Here is a 17,704-nt window from a genome sequence, read left to right as displayed (position 1 = left end):
CTTGATTCTTTTTGATTTGTGGCTTGATTCTGTTGCGTTGAGGCTTGATTCTGTTGCGGCTTGATTCCATTGCAATGGGGCTTGATTCCGTAGTTTTGGGGCTTGATTCCGTAGTGTTGGGGCTTGTTTCCGTTGCGGTTGGGGTTGATTCTTTTGTGTTTGGGCTTGTTTCCGTTGCGTTGGGGTTTGATTCCGTTGCGTTAGGGCTTGATTTCGTATCATTGGGGCTTGTTTCCGTTGCATTGCGGCTTGATTCCGTTGCATTGTGGCTTGATTACGTTGCATTGCGGCTTGATTACGTTGCATTGCGGCTTGATTACGTTGCATTGCGGCTTGATTCCGCTTCGTTGTGGTTGATTTCATTGGGATTATGGCCTGATTCCATTGCATTGGGGATTGATTCCGTTGCTGTAGGGCTTGATTCCGTTGCAGTGGTGGTTGATTCTGTTGTGGTGGGGCTTTATTCCATTGCAGTGGGGCTTGTTTCAGTTGTACTGTGCCTTGATTCCGTTGCACTGTGGCTTGATTCCGTTGAGTTGTAACGCATTGTGGCTTGATTCTGTTTGCTTTGTGGCTTGATTCTGTTGCGTTGCAGCTTGATTCCGTTGTGTTGTGGCTTGATTCCATTGCAATGGGGCTTGATTCTGTAGTTTTGGGGCTTGATTCCGTAGCGTTGCGGCTTGTTTCCATTGCGGTGGGGGTTGATTCTGTTGTGTTTGGGCTTGTTTCCGTTGCGTTGGGGTTTGATTCCGTTGCGTTAGGGCCTTATTTTGTATCATTGGGGCTTGTTTCCATTGCATTGCGGCTTGATTCCATTGCATTGCGGCTTGATTCCGTTGCATTGCGGCTTGATTCCGTTGCATTGCGGCTTGATTCCGTTGCATTGCGGCTTGATTCCGTTGCATTGCGGCTTGATTCCGTTGCATTGCGGCTTGATTCCGCTGTGTTGTGGTTGATTTCATTGGGGTTGTGGCCTGATGGGGCTTGATTCTGTTGCGTTGTGGCTTTATACCGTTAAGTTGTGCCTTGATTCCGTTTCGTTGGGGCTTGTTTCCCTTGCATTGTGGCTTGTTCCATTGTGTTATGGTTGATTTCATTGGGTTGTGGCTTGTGCTTAATTCCATTGTGTTGTGGCTTGTTTCCATTGAGTTAATGCATTGTTAATCCATTGAGTTAATCCATTGAGTTTCCCTTGCATTGTGGCTTGATTCCATTGTGTTGTGGCTTGAATCCATTTTGTTGTGGCTTGATTCCATTTTGTTGTGACACCAAACTTTTAAGCAGAAGTGCATATTCTCTATATGTGGTTGTGGGGCTGGTAACCAAAAAGTTGCAGATTTGAAATGTCCCGATTAGGTTTTAATTTTAATTATATATTAGAGTTTAATATAATTTTTGTTTTGCTTTATAAAATTAATTTGCAAAAAAAAAAAAAAAAAACATTCACAGGTTTCATCATAAGAAGGACCATAACAAGCACCTTGAACAAATGATATCTGTTAGATTGCTGCTCATAAACAAAATGCATGCAGGGAAATGTCTTCGTAGATCAGATTTGCATTACAGGGCCTTGATACATCAACAACTAACAGTAGGAGTTTCCAATTTACGTATCCTCAAGGAGTTTTTAGGAGAGTTATCCCATAAATAACAAAATTAAATCAAAAACGTCGTTAGATTTGTATTTCCCCCCAGATGGCAGGTAGAAGCAGAAGTCTCTTAATGAGGATAGTAAAACATTTTATGCATGTGCTGGAGAGAGAAAAGAAAGAGTTTAGAATAACAAATCTACCTTGTCGGTCTAAATGGTTTCAATGAGTGTGTTTTGGGGAGTAAACAGATGTGACAGAGTGTTTTCACACCCTCACTAACCACAGGTGCACGCTAAGCTCAATAGCTGCTACGGCTCTTGAATACATTTGAAGATTTAATTAAAATGCACAGCGGTCTGCAAACCAATCATCTTGATTTGAAAAAAGACCAGGATCAAAAAAGCGATATGATTATATTTTAGAAAAAAAGTTTTTAGAAACTTCTTGGGGCCGTGGCTTAGGTGTTAGCCCACATTCTGGGCACATTGAGCTGCGGTCTGCATGTGGGTGACAAAGGTTTGAGCTCCACAAAATCTCTTTAACTCCATAACTATCCAATGAAAAATTAAAGAAATTTAGCTACAGTAACTAAAAATACCCTGATAAATACACTAGTTTTCTAAAGTTCGGCGTCAGTAAAAATTTATATTATATTATATTATATTATATTATATTATATTATATTATATTATATTATATTATATTATATTATATTATATTATATTATATTATATTCAAGGCTTTCAAAATTAACATGTAAATGCATGGGTTATTATTATTATTTCTTTCAGTTTAATACGTTATATTAATTAATTAATATGTATATTATATTTAGCTTTTGTAGCCTTAAGGATTAATCTATGGTTAAATTATAATTTAAGAACTTTATTCAGTATATGATAACTTTATTAAATTTCTGTTTATTTCCTACCTGTTAGATCAAATATTTAAAATATACAGCCTTTATGTTGTTTTATGTTGTTTCTACATTTATTTGGAGATTAACTGTGACATTATTACAATATAAAAATATATTAAAAACTTCAATGTTAGATGTGATTAATCGTGATTCATTACAGAAAATGTGCAATTAATTAGTTAAATCGATTGACAACAATAATTGCATTTTTATTAAATTATACGTTTTCATAGCATCATAGTAAATTATATGGGCCTATTTCATTATAACATTTGCATTATAATATGAGATGCAAGGTAAAACAAGACATATTACTGAAAGTGATTTGAACAAAAGAGAATTTATTCATTAAATCACCACTATTTGTATGAAAATTAATCAGCACAAAATTAATTACGGTTTCCACTAAAATATTAAGCAGAACAACAATTTTTCCAACATCAATATTAAGAAGAAATGTTTCTTGAGCTCCAAATCAGCATACTTGAATGATTTCTGAATGTGACACTGAAGACTGATGCTGAAAATTCAGCTTTGTATCACATTTTAAAAATATAGTAAAATAGAAAATGTTTCTTTTACATTGTAATATTTTACAATATTAATATTTATGTATGTTTACTGAGCACATTCATTTGATTTTTTGTTTTTTGAATGGTAATTATTAAAGCCTACCAGTTAGTACAAAGAGATACTGAAGAACTTTAATTTCTATAGTCTCAGGAGCCACAGTGTGTGTGGGTATGTTCTATAGATAGAGCTGTCTGAAGGTTTACTCCATGTGTTAGAGAATATGAGTGAGTCAGTAAGTGTGAATTGGTCGTTAAATGAGTCAAGTGAGTCATTTTGTGTGTGTGAGAAAGTGACTCATTCAGTGTAACGGAGTTCGCTGTGTGTGTGTTACCTGTCAGAAGTGTGTGTCATTCGAAGCAGCAGAATGTTGAAGAGGCCTGTCAGTTCTCTCTGTAGTCGGTGACTGAGGTGGGCCTGAAGCTTGTCCTCTTCCCCCTGTGACTGGATCTGTGTGTGGGTTTGCGGTTCAGCACTCAGCAACATGTTCAGCAGGGTGTGTGACTCCTACACACATGAATACACAGCTACTTAATCTGTCAATTACTGCTATCTTATACCTCCTGATTCAGCTGAACACAATTTGATGACATGACATCATCATCTGCCACAGACCAGACAACTAAAATTAGCAGCTTTATTAAAAAAAAATTGCCTCATTCAGCAAAACTAGAAATCTTCATCTTGCATATAATTTACCTACAAATTCACACAGCAGGGACAACAGCAGATTTGACACATTCTGAAGAAAATGAGTGTGGAGTTCCCCATGTTAAACCCACTGTCATGATGTTGGTTGCTGTGCTAGTGTTCTGGCTAGTTACTAGAGCCACTAGCTGATTGCTAGCCTAGGTTGTTTTAAATGGTTGTTAGGCAGATACCAATGTTTAAAAGGGTTATTTCACCCAAAAATTACAATTCTGTCATTTATTATTGTTCATCTTCGAAAAACAAATCCAAAATCCAAGAGGTTTTTGAACCATAGATAGAAGCATCATTGCAATTTTCTAGGGCCAGAAAGGTAGCAAAGATATCATTATAATAGTCCACGTGGTTCAACCTTAAAGGTGCTGTATGTAGGAATGACAGCTAATGGTTGAAATGGGTACTGCAGTAAATAAAAAATAGTTTCCCCTCCTCAGACTCAACGCTCATGCGGGTTGCAAGTTTCAGGACACGCAACAGGAACAAGCGCAACTTATGTTGAAAGGCTTACACACTGTAAGTTGATGAGTAGATTTATCCACTTTTAATGTGCTTCTGTTCATAGAGATTTTAGATGGATGCTGAGGTTTTTTAGGTCGGGTAGAATCTGCGATCTGTGACCCAGTTTGTTTGCTGGCTACCATGGCAGCCATTCGTGGTGTTTTCCGTCAACTGGCAACCTAGGGTGTCAAAATACTATTGGGTAAATTGGGAGTACGTGTTATAGCACAGACCAAAACAGACATTACGACAAGGAACGCACATTACAAAGTAAAATAACTGGCTGTAGCATTGTTTTTCTGAGGAACGAGTATGTGAACTCCGCAGGGATCTAAATTAACTTTTTTGATCACTAGCCAACGAACAAGTAAATTGTGGAGGAAAAAAACAAAAACAAATTGCTAGTTGCTAATTGCTTTTTTAAATAATTTTTTTTATTTGTGTTATTATTCTGAAACAATATTCTCACAAGTGTTCAATCAGCTTTGACATATTTTAAATCTGCATATTTGTGATATTTTTACCTGTTATAAAGGGCATTTTATGAAATTATATTTCATTTTATTTATTTATTTTCATTTAACCTAGAAATTAAATTAGAATAAGTCACTATATTGCTGTTACCAATCAAATTAAATAATTTACACACACAAACAAAATTACAATTTCCATTAAATAATGTTATAAGATTGTTTTAAATATTTTTAAATATACAAATACAAAATGTTGGTAGGTGGCAGCAGTAACCGTCTTAATGACATTTAAACATTTCATACAAATGGATGATTCGCTCAAGAATGAGGCAGTCGTTTACGGATAGGTCATTGAATCTTTGATTCAACCGATTTATTTGAACGCTGAATTGTTCAGTGACGCACTGTTGCTGTGAGATGCGGTATGGTTCAGCAGTGATCTTTGTTTGGAACTATTTTTTGCAGCTGAAATCTAACAAAAACAGCATCTAAAATGTAAGTGACTTAATTTTAATACATTTTTTATGGGACTGTCATATGAAATCATTGTCATTTTCAGTCGTGATGGTATTCAGGAAAACAGCACTCTTGGTTCTGTCATATTGTTTAACTGTAGGCTAACATGTTGTTATAAATATAAAAGCTCCACAGTTTGTAAAAATGTTTAACCGTGTATGTTATTGGGTTTCTTTGTTTGAGCTGTGCTCATGTGTTGTGATTTCTCCTCGAGAGGCTGTACGAGCATCAACAGCGTAACCTTGTTACCGTCAGTTCATTATACATTATACTATTATCCACCATCGATCACCACTTCCACTAAATTAATGTAGAATCATTCTTGCATTTTGGTAATTCCCTAGTTATTTTTCGACTTTTTTTTATCAGGATACAGTCAGGCAAGTAAAATTCTCTTTCACTTGCCCCTTCAAAAAAATCAACGTTTCACTGCAAACTGTGCGCAGCCAATGGGCGTATGAAACGTCATTGTGCAGCAATACGGCACCGTGTTCATGGGAAATGTAGGAAGTGCTGCCAGGGAGATAAATGACAGAGAACAGAGCCTTATCTATTAGGGGTGTCAACAATAATCGATTCGGCGATGCATCGCGATGCGGGGCATGAACGATTCAGCATCGATGCGGCAAAGTGCCATAATCGATTATGTGCAATTCACCTTTATTCCACAAGGTGGCAATGTCTGATACCCAATGATGAAGTGACGTTTCACTCATAGTTACCTCTGACAGAAAACGAAACAATAATTATAATCTGCAAAACTTGAAATGGGTTAGTGATTTACTTCAGAGAGCAAGTACTAAACACAATCATATGTTAGTGTCACTGTCTCTTGATGATGGATATGGTCAAGAAGCTGTCAGTGATCAAAATATTGATTTTGAAGACGTTGAAAATGAGTTTGGAGAATATGCTCGAGATCGCGAATATGACGCAGATGCTGAATCTACTGGTAAACTCTGACGAGGTCATATGATGATGGTATTAAACATCTGCTCAAACTGAATCCTTCCAAGCTCCAAAAGGTAACGAAATAGGTTTTATTTTATTCTTCTGTAGCTGTTACTCTAAAATCAGGAGTTTTATATATTATCACGACAGGTAGAGGTCTATCCATGTTAAATATAGATCCGGGTCGCTAACGACCTGAATATGTAAGAATGTTTGGTGAAACAGTCATGCATTTAAGGGTTAATTGCATTTTATTTAATTTTATTTAATTACATTTTATTTTATTTAATAACTTTTATGTCAAAGATACAGGAGACACATAGCAGCCAATACAATCTGTTGTTTAATATCTGCTTGTATTGCATCATGACTGATGAAAAATTTGCTTTGTGTGCTGTAGAATTGTGATGCATCACAATGCATCGTAGAATCGAATTGAATCGAATCGTTACCTGGTGAATCGTAATCGAATCGAATCGTGAAGGCAGTGCCAATGCACACCCCTATTATCTATGTACCATGCATGTGATCCCTTATGCATCACCGGCCAAACTGGCTAGTAAGTTTTTATCAACACCCGCCACAACTAATTTTACTCACATGGAATGTTAATGTTTTAGTAAAGTGAAAAACTTACATACAGCACCTTTAATGTTGTGAAGTAACGAGAATACTTTGTGTTCATTTTCCTACGATTTTGACATAGTAAAACAGTCCAACGCTTCCGGGTTCTACGTCAGAACGCCGGCTCATCATTGGTGCTGTTCATGAGAGCACCACAATGCCGGCATGTGAAGCTGATGCAGGAGCTGGCCAATGAGCCGCTGTTCTGACATAGAACCCGGAAGCGCTGCACTGTTTACACTACATTAACAGCGCAAGACACTGACACAAACGAGAATACATTTTTGAATAAAGTCTGTGTTTTTGTTTTATTTTGGGGCACAAAAATAATTCTCGTCACTTGATAACATTAAAGTTTAACCACTGGAGTCACATAGACTATTTTAACAATGTCTTTACTACCTTTCTGGGCCTTGAAAGTTGCAATGATGCCGCTGCCTATGGATGGTTCAGAAACCTTTCATCAAAAATATTTTAATTTGTTTTCCGAAGATGAACGAAGGTCTTACATGTTTGAAACGACATGAGGGCAAGTAATTAATGACAGAATTTTGGGTGAACTAACCCTTTAAGTGTGTGGCGTTCTGATGGGTGGTATTGGTGGCTACTGTGTGGTTGCTTTATGTGGTTAAGCAAGGATTTTTCTAGGGTGGTCTGAGAAGTTCCTTGTGCATTGCTTATCATTCGATTGGGGTTTAGCGATGGTTGCTAAGGCATTGCTAGGTAGTTGCTACGGTGTTCTGTAGGTTTGTGCAATATATCGAAATATCGCAAATGTACATATCGATATATGCATATCGCAACGGCACGCAATATCTGAAGGATTTTAATAGGCTACTTCAGCATTGTGAATGTACACACAGTTATGTCAAAATGGCTGTCTTGACGAGTATTGATGTAAACAAAGTTGGGTGTGCTTTAAGTGAACGATATCAGTTGGGAAAAGAAAACAAATGTGTGTCAGTAGGATCCATGCATTAGCTCTTAAAGTGACAGGCTGCTAATACAGTAAACATGCTGTCTGTCAGCTGCTGTCTGTCAGATAACAAATTAAAAAGAGAAAATCACTCAGTACTCTTGGTTGAATAACCTTTATAACTTTATGATGTATCTTTAATGTATATTTAATTCATGTGAAGACTACTGTTTTTAGTTCTTATTTTTAATAACAAAGATAAATAAAAATAAAAATAATCATCCACCCCTAGTTCAGGTGTCTTGGCCTGGATGTTCTTGATGTTAAGTTTTAGGTGGATATAACTATATATTACCAAGTCAAGCAGAGGTTTTTCTTTTTAAATATTGGCATTAAATATTCTGTCAGATTTTTGCTAAAACGCTGTTGGTCAAAAGTTGTAGCAATGCCCCAGAAAGAATGTGTTTTGAAAGAATTGAAAATCAAAGATATTTGAAATTGAACAAAGACATTTGTTTTACTGTTTTCAACCCCTCTTTCTTATTAGAATGGCCATTTGGAATTCCTAAAGACAATGAGATGTTGAGGGCCTGTAGGTCAAATGGGTCTACAGGAAGTTTGGTCTGATTGGTCAGTCCCTCTCTCTCTCTCTCTCTCTCTCTCTCTCTCTCTCTCTGCTATACATGCTGGGTATGATTAATGATATAAGTTTTTATCATCTCATACATCTATTTTGTAACTATTTTAAGTGTAACCACAACCCGATTTGGTCATTAAATTCTTTCAATTATAAATGATTTGCTAACTAGTTTTGATTTGGTATTGACTTTGAAGTGTTACCTACTGCAATGCAATATAGTCAAATTAAAGCAACGCTCTCCCACATATTTTGCTAATGTAACTGCGCTTATTTCCATAGTTAGTGTAGTAGTAGTGGGTGGTAAAGGTGAGAAATGTATAATTAATTTAAATAGATTTTACACACTAATAGCAATATCGTATCGCATATCGAATTATTTAACAAGATATTGCATATCACATTTTTCTTCAATATCGCACAGCCCTCGTGTTCTGTGTGGTTTTTAAGTAGTTGCTAAGACATTATGGCCTGGATTCACAGACAGGGTTTAGATTAAGCCAGGATATATACATTCAAGTAGATTTTATAAACGTGCCATTAAAACATTACTGGTGTACATCTTAAGACAACCAGGCATAAGAGAGGTTGCTTTTAAACCCATCCGTAAATCTCTATGATATTCCTCCCCTTTGATATTTGTGTGGTCCTTTTTCAAAGCAAGTCTACATTAATGTTTTTTTTTAAGCAAATATCTCCTCTTCAGTAAGCCACGCGTTTTAAGCTATAAATGCAGCATGCCAAAATTGTGCAAAAGAATATTAATAAGCATGTGCTTGTCTTAGCAGGCACCACTAAAAAAAGCACTGTTGTGCCGGCGTTCATTTAGACAGCACAGATGTTTGAGAAACACTCCAGCGACTGTGGATGCTCTCTGCATTTCACCACCTCCCCCAGCAGGCGTTTCATCAAACCCAGCGTTCTCTGTCGAGCGTCAAGGCAGGTTTGTTTGCATACATACACATTAAGGCTAGGTAAGGTGGGAAGAGACTTTTAGGAAATAAAGCCATTCTTTCCCAGTGTATGAAACAAAAACAATGACAGCTGACGAGCGACTCTCCGTTACAAGTGTTAATTCAATATTAATGTATTTGTATTGCTCCGCAGTGTGATTTATCTAGCTCCTCCTAATAAATACACCACACTGTGTTCATTTGAGGCAGGAGGGCAAGTTAATTTAATTATCAAGGTAATATAAGTCTCTCTATTGTAATCTCAGAGAAATGAAAGCACTCCATAACAGATTCAACACGGCTGTGGTATGTGGCTCAGGAATACCTGGTTTAGGAGTAATTCTAGAAGCCATTTTAGGTCCTGGTGGTCCAATTCAGACTGATTCTGCTTGAAGAAGGTGTTGAGGAATGAGACGATGTCTACTAAGAGCCTCTCATCTTGACGGCAAGCTGGGCGTACCATAAGAAATCTATGAAGTTAATAAAAAAAGAAGAGTTTATGTTGGCATTCAAAAGTTTGGGGATTGTAAGATTTTTAAAGGTGCCCTAGAATGAAAAATTGAATTAACTTTGCCATAGTTAAATAACAAGTTCAGTACATGGACATCACATACAGTGAGTCTCAAACACCATTGCCTCCCCCTTCATATGTAAATCTTGTTTGTGGAAAAACACCACAGAAAAACAAGCGATTCTCAACATAACGCCAACTGTGACGTGATCGCTGGGATCATTAATATGTACGCCCCCAACATTTGCATGCCAGCACATGTTCATTGTCAGGCTGAACTGCAGCTGAATCATCGGGAGTTCAGCAGGTTAACAAATTTAACATGAGAATAGCGAAAACGGCAGATCATGGAAATAAATGTCATGTTCCAGGCTGTGCAGGGAACGGGAGGACTTTTCATACCCTTCCCGCAGATAAAAAATGGCAACAGTAATGGTTGATGTTTATTTAAAATAGGATACCGCAACAATTTAATTCAAAGTTGTTCGCTTGCTCGGCCAATTTCACCACGGAAAGTTTTTCTAACCTGGGACAATATCAAGCAGGATTTACTCAGCATCTAAAACTAAAGAAAGGGCCGATTCCAACCATATTCCTGCAAGCAGTAAGCAAGTTAGTGATTTTATCCACTTCTTGACTGTCGAACCCATGTCTGATTAAATTGAAAGTTTCTTAGTAAGACAACATTAACGACACATTTATTGCCAGGTCATACAAAAGTAAATACAGCACCGCGCCACGTCTTTAAAATTTGAACATATTTTTTTCAATGAATGTACGCACACCGGCGGCGGCATTCGGCGCCTGTCTGCGGCCTGCTTAAGCCTTGTTTTTACTTTCGCCTGGCTCCGCTGTGCGAGCCTCCACTGACTGCGCTCTCCTCCCCAAACAGACGCGGCGCTTATACTTGACACGCTCACCGCTGTGCTATTCTTTGAAACGACAGAGGGCGACTCGGAGTAATTGTTCTATAAACTAACAGGAAAAAGCATCGAGAAGAAGTGGGCTAATGTACAGAGGTGATGATATTTAGTTTAGTACACCAACAACCACACTACAAAATAATCATGTAAAACTCAGTAAACCTTGGCTTGATATTATTACTTGTGACATGAGAACAAAATATGCACTAAATTAACGATCTCTTAAATATTTCCTAATTTCGCTAAACTTTAGTGTTGTGATTTATTTATTTATGTGGTTAAACATGGATCTTTATTTAAAAGGGCTTAATTTCTGCTTTTGTAGGCTCAATTAGAAAGTATAAGCACCTAATTTGTATGTGCAAACTGGGGGCCGGTGTGATGAGATGTCATGCTCGGCTAGATTCGCTGAGAACTGGTTTATCTTCGGATGCGGAGCTGCGCGCGGAGTTACAAAAAATGCGCTGCACACCGCCAGGCGAAATTGGGTCTTGCGGACCCAACGCACACGACCGCACCCTCCACGCTGACGTCACTTTTGACGTGCGCACCCTCGCGCTCATACGGACACGTCGAGTATAAACAAGGCTGTAGGAAGTTGTTAAAAATCTTGCCGCGCCATAGAGCTCCAATGTACTGATTTCACCTTGTGCAACAAGATGCACACATCGTGCAGCTCATCTGTCAGAAGTGGATTCAAAACTGAGCTTGCGCGTAGGCCTATATAATGTGCGCGTCCGGCGCTGAGCTTTGAGTCCGGTATGCGACCCCCTAGAAGCCTTGTGTGATTTTTTGAAAGTGAGATAATCCTGGAAGGGCGCGTGGTGGCGCGAGCACAAATAGCCTAATATTGTTTTAAAATTATTTGATTAACTTGAAATACAGGCAAGACATATTTTTGTAGATGTGTTCCTAAAAATATGCATACATTTTTACAATTTTAATTTTTCAAATTTTGGGCTGCCATTCAATGCCATTATAATGCTTGGAAGGACATTTTTGAATATAACTCAGATTGTACTCATCTGAACGAAGAATGTCATATACACCTAGGATGGCTTGAGGGTGAGTTTTTGGGTGAACAATCCCTTTAATATTTTTATGATTCCTTTTCTCAGAATTCTTTGATGAACAGGAAGTTCAAAATAACAGCATTTATATGAAATTGAATCCTATGTAACATTATAAATTCATTTACTTTTGATCAATATAATTTGTCCTTTATAAGTATTGACAAAAATCGTTCTGACCAGAAATTTTAAACAGGTTAGAATTGAACAAATTAGATAATGGTTAGATAACAGGTTAAATGGATTTAATCTGTCTTTGCTGAATACATTTCTTTAAAATAAAAAAATATAATAACCTCAAACTTTTGAACGGTACTATATTTAGCTTCAGTGTAATTTCTAAGCTGTTTTGCCAAAGATAAAACATTGTTCTGCTTTGTGTCTGAAGGTGTCAGCTCATTCATTGTTTAAAGCTGTATAACGCTGGCGCACTCCATCAAACTCAAGCCTGTTGATCACAAATCACATATATGGAGGTATAGAGAAAACAAATCTATAGATCACACAGTGCATTTACCTCTCTACAGCATTGTGCCAGCTCAGGGTTTGCAGGATGTTCTTGCTGCTCTGGGCAATGGATTTGAGGGCAAGACGGTCAGCAAAAAGGTACAGGTGCATTCTGGTCAAGGCAAAGGTCACAATGCTGTGGGAGCTTGCATCACGGACCCTGTGAATGCAGTCCTGTAACCCGGACCTTATATTGCCTATTCTTAAGACCACCACCTGCGATTCGGACAGCACCAGATCACCATGAAACCTGAGGGTGAGGAGGAAGCAGAAAATTAGGATGCGATCCCATTCTGGATGCAAAAGTGTTAGATATGAGCCTAGATGATGAGCACCAATTAATAACTATTTTAATAATTACAATTTTGTCAGGTTCCTAACACAAAGATATCACATGGCTAACGTTTATGGCACTTTGTTGTTGTTGTTTTTGGAGTTTGACACAGATGGTCACTATGAATCACAAGCAATATAATATCCTGGAAATATATAATATTTTTTTCCCCTTCCACAGATAAATAACAGCATAGAGGTTTGGACTGACCGTAAATAATGACAGTTTTTTATATATATATTCATTTATTTCTTTAGGGAGCCCATACAGGTTTACTGCCAGCAGATCAGCAGATGTGTTCATTTTTAACTTGGTAACAAATCACAGCATCTGTGTATTAAAATGATGTTAAGTCTTGCTGCGAACAGTTCAGCAATAAAACAAAACCAAAAAAACAATCTATCTTAACTTTTAAGATGATTCAGATTAACTGCCTAAAACTTCCCAAACCCCAAACCCCTCCTTTCTGAGAGTCTCCTCTGCTCTGATTGGTCAGATGGCTAAGTCTGTTGTGATCGGTCTGCTACTTTAAGCAAGTGTTAGAAACCACCTGATTGAATTTTACCTCCAGAGGCATCTTCAGTGCTTTATGCACAGCGATATGAACAGTAACAATGCCGTTGGTTACCGTCCACTCAGTCCTTATCCTTTCGAAGTTTCATTTGCTTTCGAGCACAGAAAACAGAATCTTCTTGACATGTCAACAACACAAACCAAACTCTTCCAGGCTTCAGCTACAATTAGTTTTTTTACAGCTGGTCAAATTAGACGTTGTTCGCAGACAGCCAATGAAGACCAAAGACTGGCAATAAGGCTGCCGTAACATCCGAAAAAAGCATAATTGGGGCACTTTAAATACATTTTCCATGAAAACGCTCACCACATTGAACTTATACAAATATGCGAGTGAATTCCACTTACTCCGGTACATCACTCCTAAAACCCCTGAGATGCTCTAGTAGTCCATCAATCCCAGAATGCCATACTGTGTTCCAGGTGATTTGCAGTGCTTCCCAGGCAGGTTTCAGACTCAGCAGGTCTGAATATGGAGGGAGAACTGAACAGTAGGGACTCACTGCATGGTGTGAAGGAGCTTGAAACGGAAGATTATACCTGTAAGAAAATTTGAGATGTAACACATTTCATATACAATTAATCTATCAAATAATAGTTAAATCACCATTTAATTTACCCATGACACCTATGAAAGTTTATGGGGGAATTAAACGGCCGTTTCTTTTAATGCGCAGCTAGAATGTTGTAATGGAAGTGATTTACCTCCGTATAATGGCAGCAGGCAGTGAGAAGGAAGACAGGCCTGTGTCTGAGCCAGCTTTTTCAGTCCTGAGCAGGGAGCAAAGATGATATAATGTAACGCGAGCCAAAGCATTGTTTTTTTGTGTGTGTGTCATATTTCAACTGTTATTATCTACTTAAAGGGTTAATTCACCCAAAAATGAAAATGATGTCATGATTTAGTCATCATAGGTGTATATGACATCCTTCTTTCAGATGAATCCAATCAGATTTTTTTTTTTTTTAAAGTCCTGGCTTTATAATGTCAGTGAATTGTTGGGTCACTTTTGAAGTCCATAAAAGTGCATCTATCCATCATATAACTGCTCCACACGGCTTCAGGGGGTTAATAAAGGCCTTCTAAAGTGAAGTGGCACATTTGTGTACGAAAAATATCCACATTTAAAACTTCATAGAATAAAAAAACAAGCTTCCGGCAGTCAGCTGTAGCAAGTTGACTTATGGCAAAAGAGTATCCCTTGAGGCATGCGTATTGACGAACGCAGAAGCACAGAGGACAGAGGGGAAAAAAGGGGAAATTTCAGATCTGATTTGCTCTTCGGATCTGTTGAAATACATGAAAAACTTTTGCAGGTAGACCATATGCGGCTGGCCAACCAGATGTGATGGATTCTAATCAAAGCTATGAATGGGAGGTGATTCAACATTATTTATGTTGACAGGCCCTAGAGAACCTAATAGGTATTAGGTAGTTTGGTAACAAATGTAATTTGTTTTGTATGGGTATATTCCTAGGCATGTGCCGATATCAATTTTTCATGTTGCGATTAATTGCTGAAATTTTATCACGGTATACGGTATACACGATATTGAAATAAGTTGCAAAAAAAAAGTGTTGCCATAGCATAACAGCTTTAAGAACTATTTTTGTAATAACAAAAATAACTGAACGTTTAAATACAATATTACAATGCACCAAAAATATATAAAGTTCTGGAAAAAAATTAAGAGACCACTTAACATTGAGAAATTGATGTTAAGTGGTCTCTTAATTTTTTCCGGAGCTGTAAAAGTACAATTTTCAAACAGATTAAAGTGCAAAAGAATTAAGCTATAAAGAACAACAGGTAACAAATTACAATAAGGTCTCATTATTTAATGCATTAACTAAGATTGAGCAATAGCTACATTTGTTACAGAAAGTATAATATTTTTGGTAATGTTAGTTAAGAAATACTGATCATTGTTAGTTTTATCTTAGGTCCATTAAAAAAGTTATTTTGATTTTAATGTTATTAAACAGTAACTAAGAAATAAACATTACTTAGAATGATTAATTCTTTATAAGTATTTTTCATTGTCAGTTTGGTAATAATGAATTAACTTGTTAACTAATGAAGTTGTATGCCTCAAAGTTTTACTGAACAATAACAAATAATCGAAACAATTCTAATCATTAGGGCATGTTGTAGTCCAGATTAAAACATAAAAATGTTTAAGTTTGAAAAGAAATAGCCTATTAAGGGTGTTTTCACACCTACCTTGTTTGGTCCGGATTTTCGGACTTTTCAGTTTGGTACGAACCAAAATTACAGGTGTGAAACCTCCCTCGGACCATGGTCCGGACCAAACAGACGAAATTTGGTCAGACGAAAAAATAGGTAGTCTCAGCCCACAGAGATGATGACGACAGGACGCCAGTGCGTCATGTAAAGTTCTTTGGTGCGTTAACATAACTGCAATGTGAAAGCAAACCAAAAAGAACCAAATGTCCAAACACAAACTTTGGTTTGGACCTTAGTGCGGACTTTCAGGTGTGAAAACGCCCTAAGTCTTTAAGTATTTGATGCTGTGATGAACAACATTGAGATTACAAAAAAACGAATGGCTGTTTTTTTTAAACTTCACTAGCGCGGTTGCTTTTGTTTGCGTGGTAACCACTGCATTCTGCAGTTTATCAGCGGCCTCTACTGTCAGTGAACGCACGCTTCATTCAGCGCGTCTCCTTCACTTGTTCATTTACATCTGAGCGTGTGTCCCTTTGACGCAGAATACAGCGTGTGGAGCATTTATACAGTTGATGGCCAAAGTATTCTTGGGTGCATTATAAATTTTTGTATAATTATAATAATTTAATAATTTAAAAAATAGATATTTTGAAGTGCCCACGATAACAATATCGTGCATATTCATCATCGTGATATATCGCATTACCGAAAATCAGCACATGTCTAATTCATACATTCACTATATTAATTCAAATCATAAAAGTGTGTGTGTGGGGGGGCGCTTGAAACAACACCGAGCCACAGCACGCAAAGCTCCAATGCAGTAGTCCATTGAACATTTTCTTTTAACAGTTTTAAATTTCAGTGTGAAGAACGATTTATAGCGCTTTATTCTCCTTATATGCAAACCATGGACTCTTATCTACCGAACAAAAAAAAGAGTCAATTCAATGCCCTATTTGTGCTCTGTTTGAGATGAGGGCACTATGCTTTTTGTAAGGTTTTAACACACAATCAAATGCTAAACTTTCGTGAAGATTCAGCACTGGCCTGATCGGGAACGTGACCGGCCCAGCGACTGTCCCAAACGGAGAGTCTTTCACTAGCTTTGAAAGGTAATTTAAATGAGAATGCACATGTTGGTGATAATACATAGACTGGCATTGTGTGAAAATGTGGAGAGTGTTAAAATAAATGTGCCTCTTAAATATTTAAATAGTCTACAGGTATTGATTTTTTTAACACTAGGCACCAATGCATCATATCGTTAGACATTAGATCGATCTATATCAATGTATTGTTACACCCCTAATTTACATCTATTCATTTAGCAGCTGAAGAATACAACAAGTGGTTCATCTTACAGAGACAATAAGCAGTGCTGGTGATATCAAGTTTGAGACATCAGAGATAGTGGAAAGCTTTAAACGTTAAACGTTTAACTGACAGGGTCTGATGAAACCAGCTGCAGATATATTTTTTATATCGACAAATGGAGTGTGAGACTATACAACAAAGAAAACTTACCAAACGTTCATTTGTGCTATTTCATCAAAAAGCAGAATGCACATCAATGCAGCAGCCTCGCACACATCACCCTGATTCTCCTTTATCAATAAAGAAGCTTAAAAAGAAAACATTCAAATGACCAGGGGAGCAATCATTTAAATGTACAAATGTGTCAGAATATGAACTGTACAGCATGTATAAGCATTAAAAATGGTTAGATGGGGCATAGCAAACAGTAATCACCTCCAGGGACTGAGGTGGAATAAAACACGAAAACAAAACTATAACAGGGAAAACAACACACAACTCATCCATTATAGATGTGAAAGAAACAGAACAAAAAGGGCTTAAGTTAAAAATAAAATAAATAAAAAACTATAATAAAATATCACATCGCCGTGCTCAAGACGATCACAAACATTCTCAACAGCTTATCGGGGAGCTCTTCACTGGAAAAGTTTCTAAATGTCTGGACATGCACAGCAATTACATTTGCCATTTGTGCAGTGTCTAGAGAACTAGAAGGGTCAAGACAAGAGCTCTGCATTTTCAGCAGTAAATAATAGAAATAAACAAAGTGCAACTGCAGGCAGCAATTAAGTGGACGAACACAAGTGGATCTTGTGGCGCCAAATAGATGCATAGATATGACATGATGTGAAACCAGTTTTCTCTTTGTCCAGTGTGTGGTGCAGACTTCATACTTTGTACATACCCAAATGTGAACG

General features: G+C 37.3%; 1 protein-coding gene across 1 annotated transcript in view; it reads right to left on the bottom strand.

Annotated features, from left to right (window-relative positions):
• rttn (rotatin) overlaps nucleotides 1-17,704 on the bottom strand; it is a 97,441-nt gene that overhangs the window by 50,081 nt on the left and 29,656 nt on the right. The window contains exons 22-27 of the mRNA XM_067435475.1: nucleotides 16,995-17,091; nucleotides 13,981-14,046; nucleotides 13,624-13,815; nucleotides 12,379-12,618; nucleotides 9,683-9,827; nucleotides 3,416-3,588 (exon numbers count right to left, since the gene is read on the bottom strand). Of these exons, the coding sequence (XP_067291576.1) occupies nucleotides 3,416-3,588; nucleotides 9,683-9,827; nucleotides 12,379-12,618; nucleotides 13,624-13,815; nucleotides 13,981-14,046; nucleotides 16,995-17,091 (913 nt within the window). The remainder of the gene's footprint in view (nucleotides 1-3,415; nucleotides 3,589-9,682; nucleotides 9,828-12,378; nucleotides 12,619-13,623; nucleotides 13,816-13,980; nucleotides 14,047-16,994; nucleotides 17,092-17,704) is intronic.

The sequence above is a fragment of the Pseudorasbora parva genome, chromosome 24 (assembly GCF_024679245.1).
Source record: "Pseudorasbora parva isolate DD20220531a chromosome 24, ASM2467924v1, whole genome shotgun sequence".
NCBI lineage: Eukaryota > Metazoa > Chordata > Actinopteri > Cypriniformes > Gobionidae > Pseudorasbora > Pseudorasbora parva.
The sequence above is the reverse complement of the archived record's forward strand: the minus strand, read 5'-3'. Positions and strand labels throughout refer to the sequence as shown.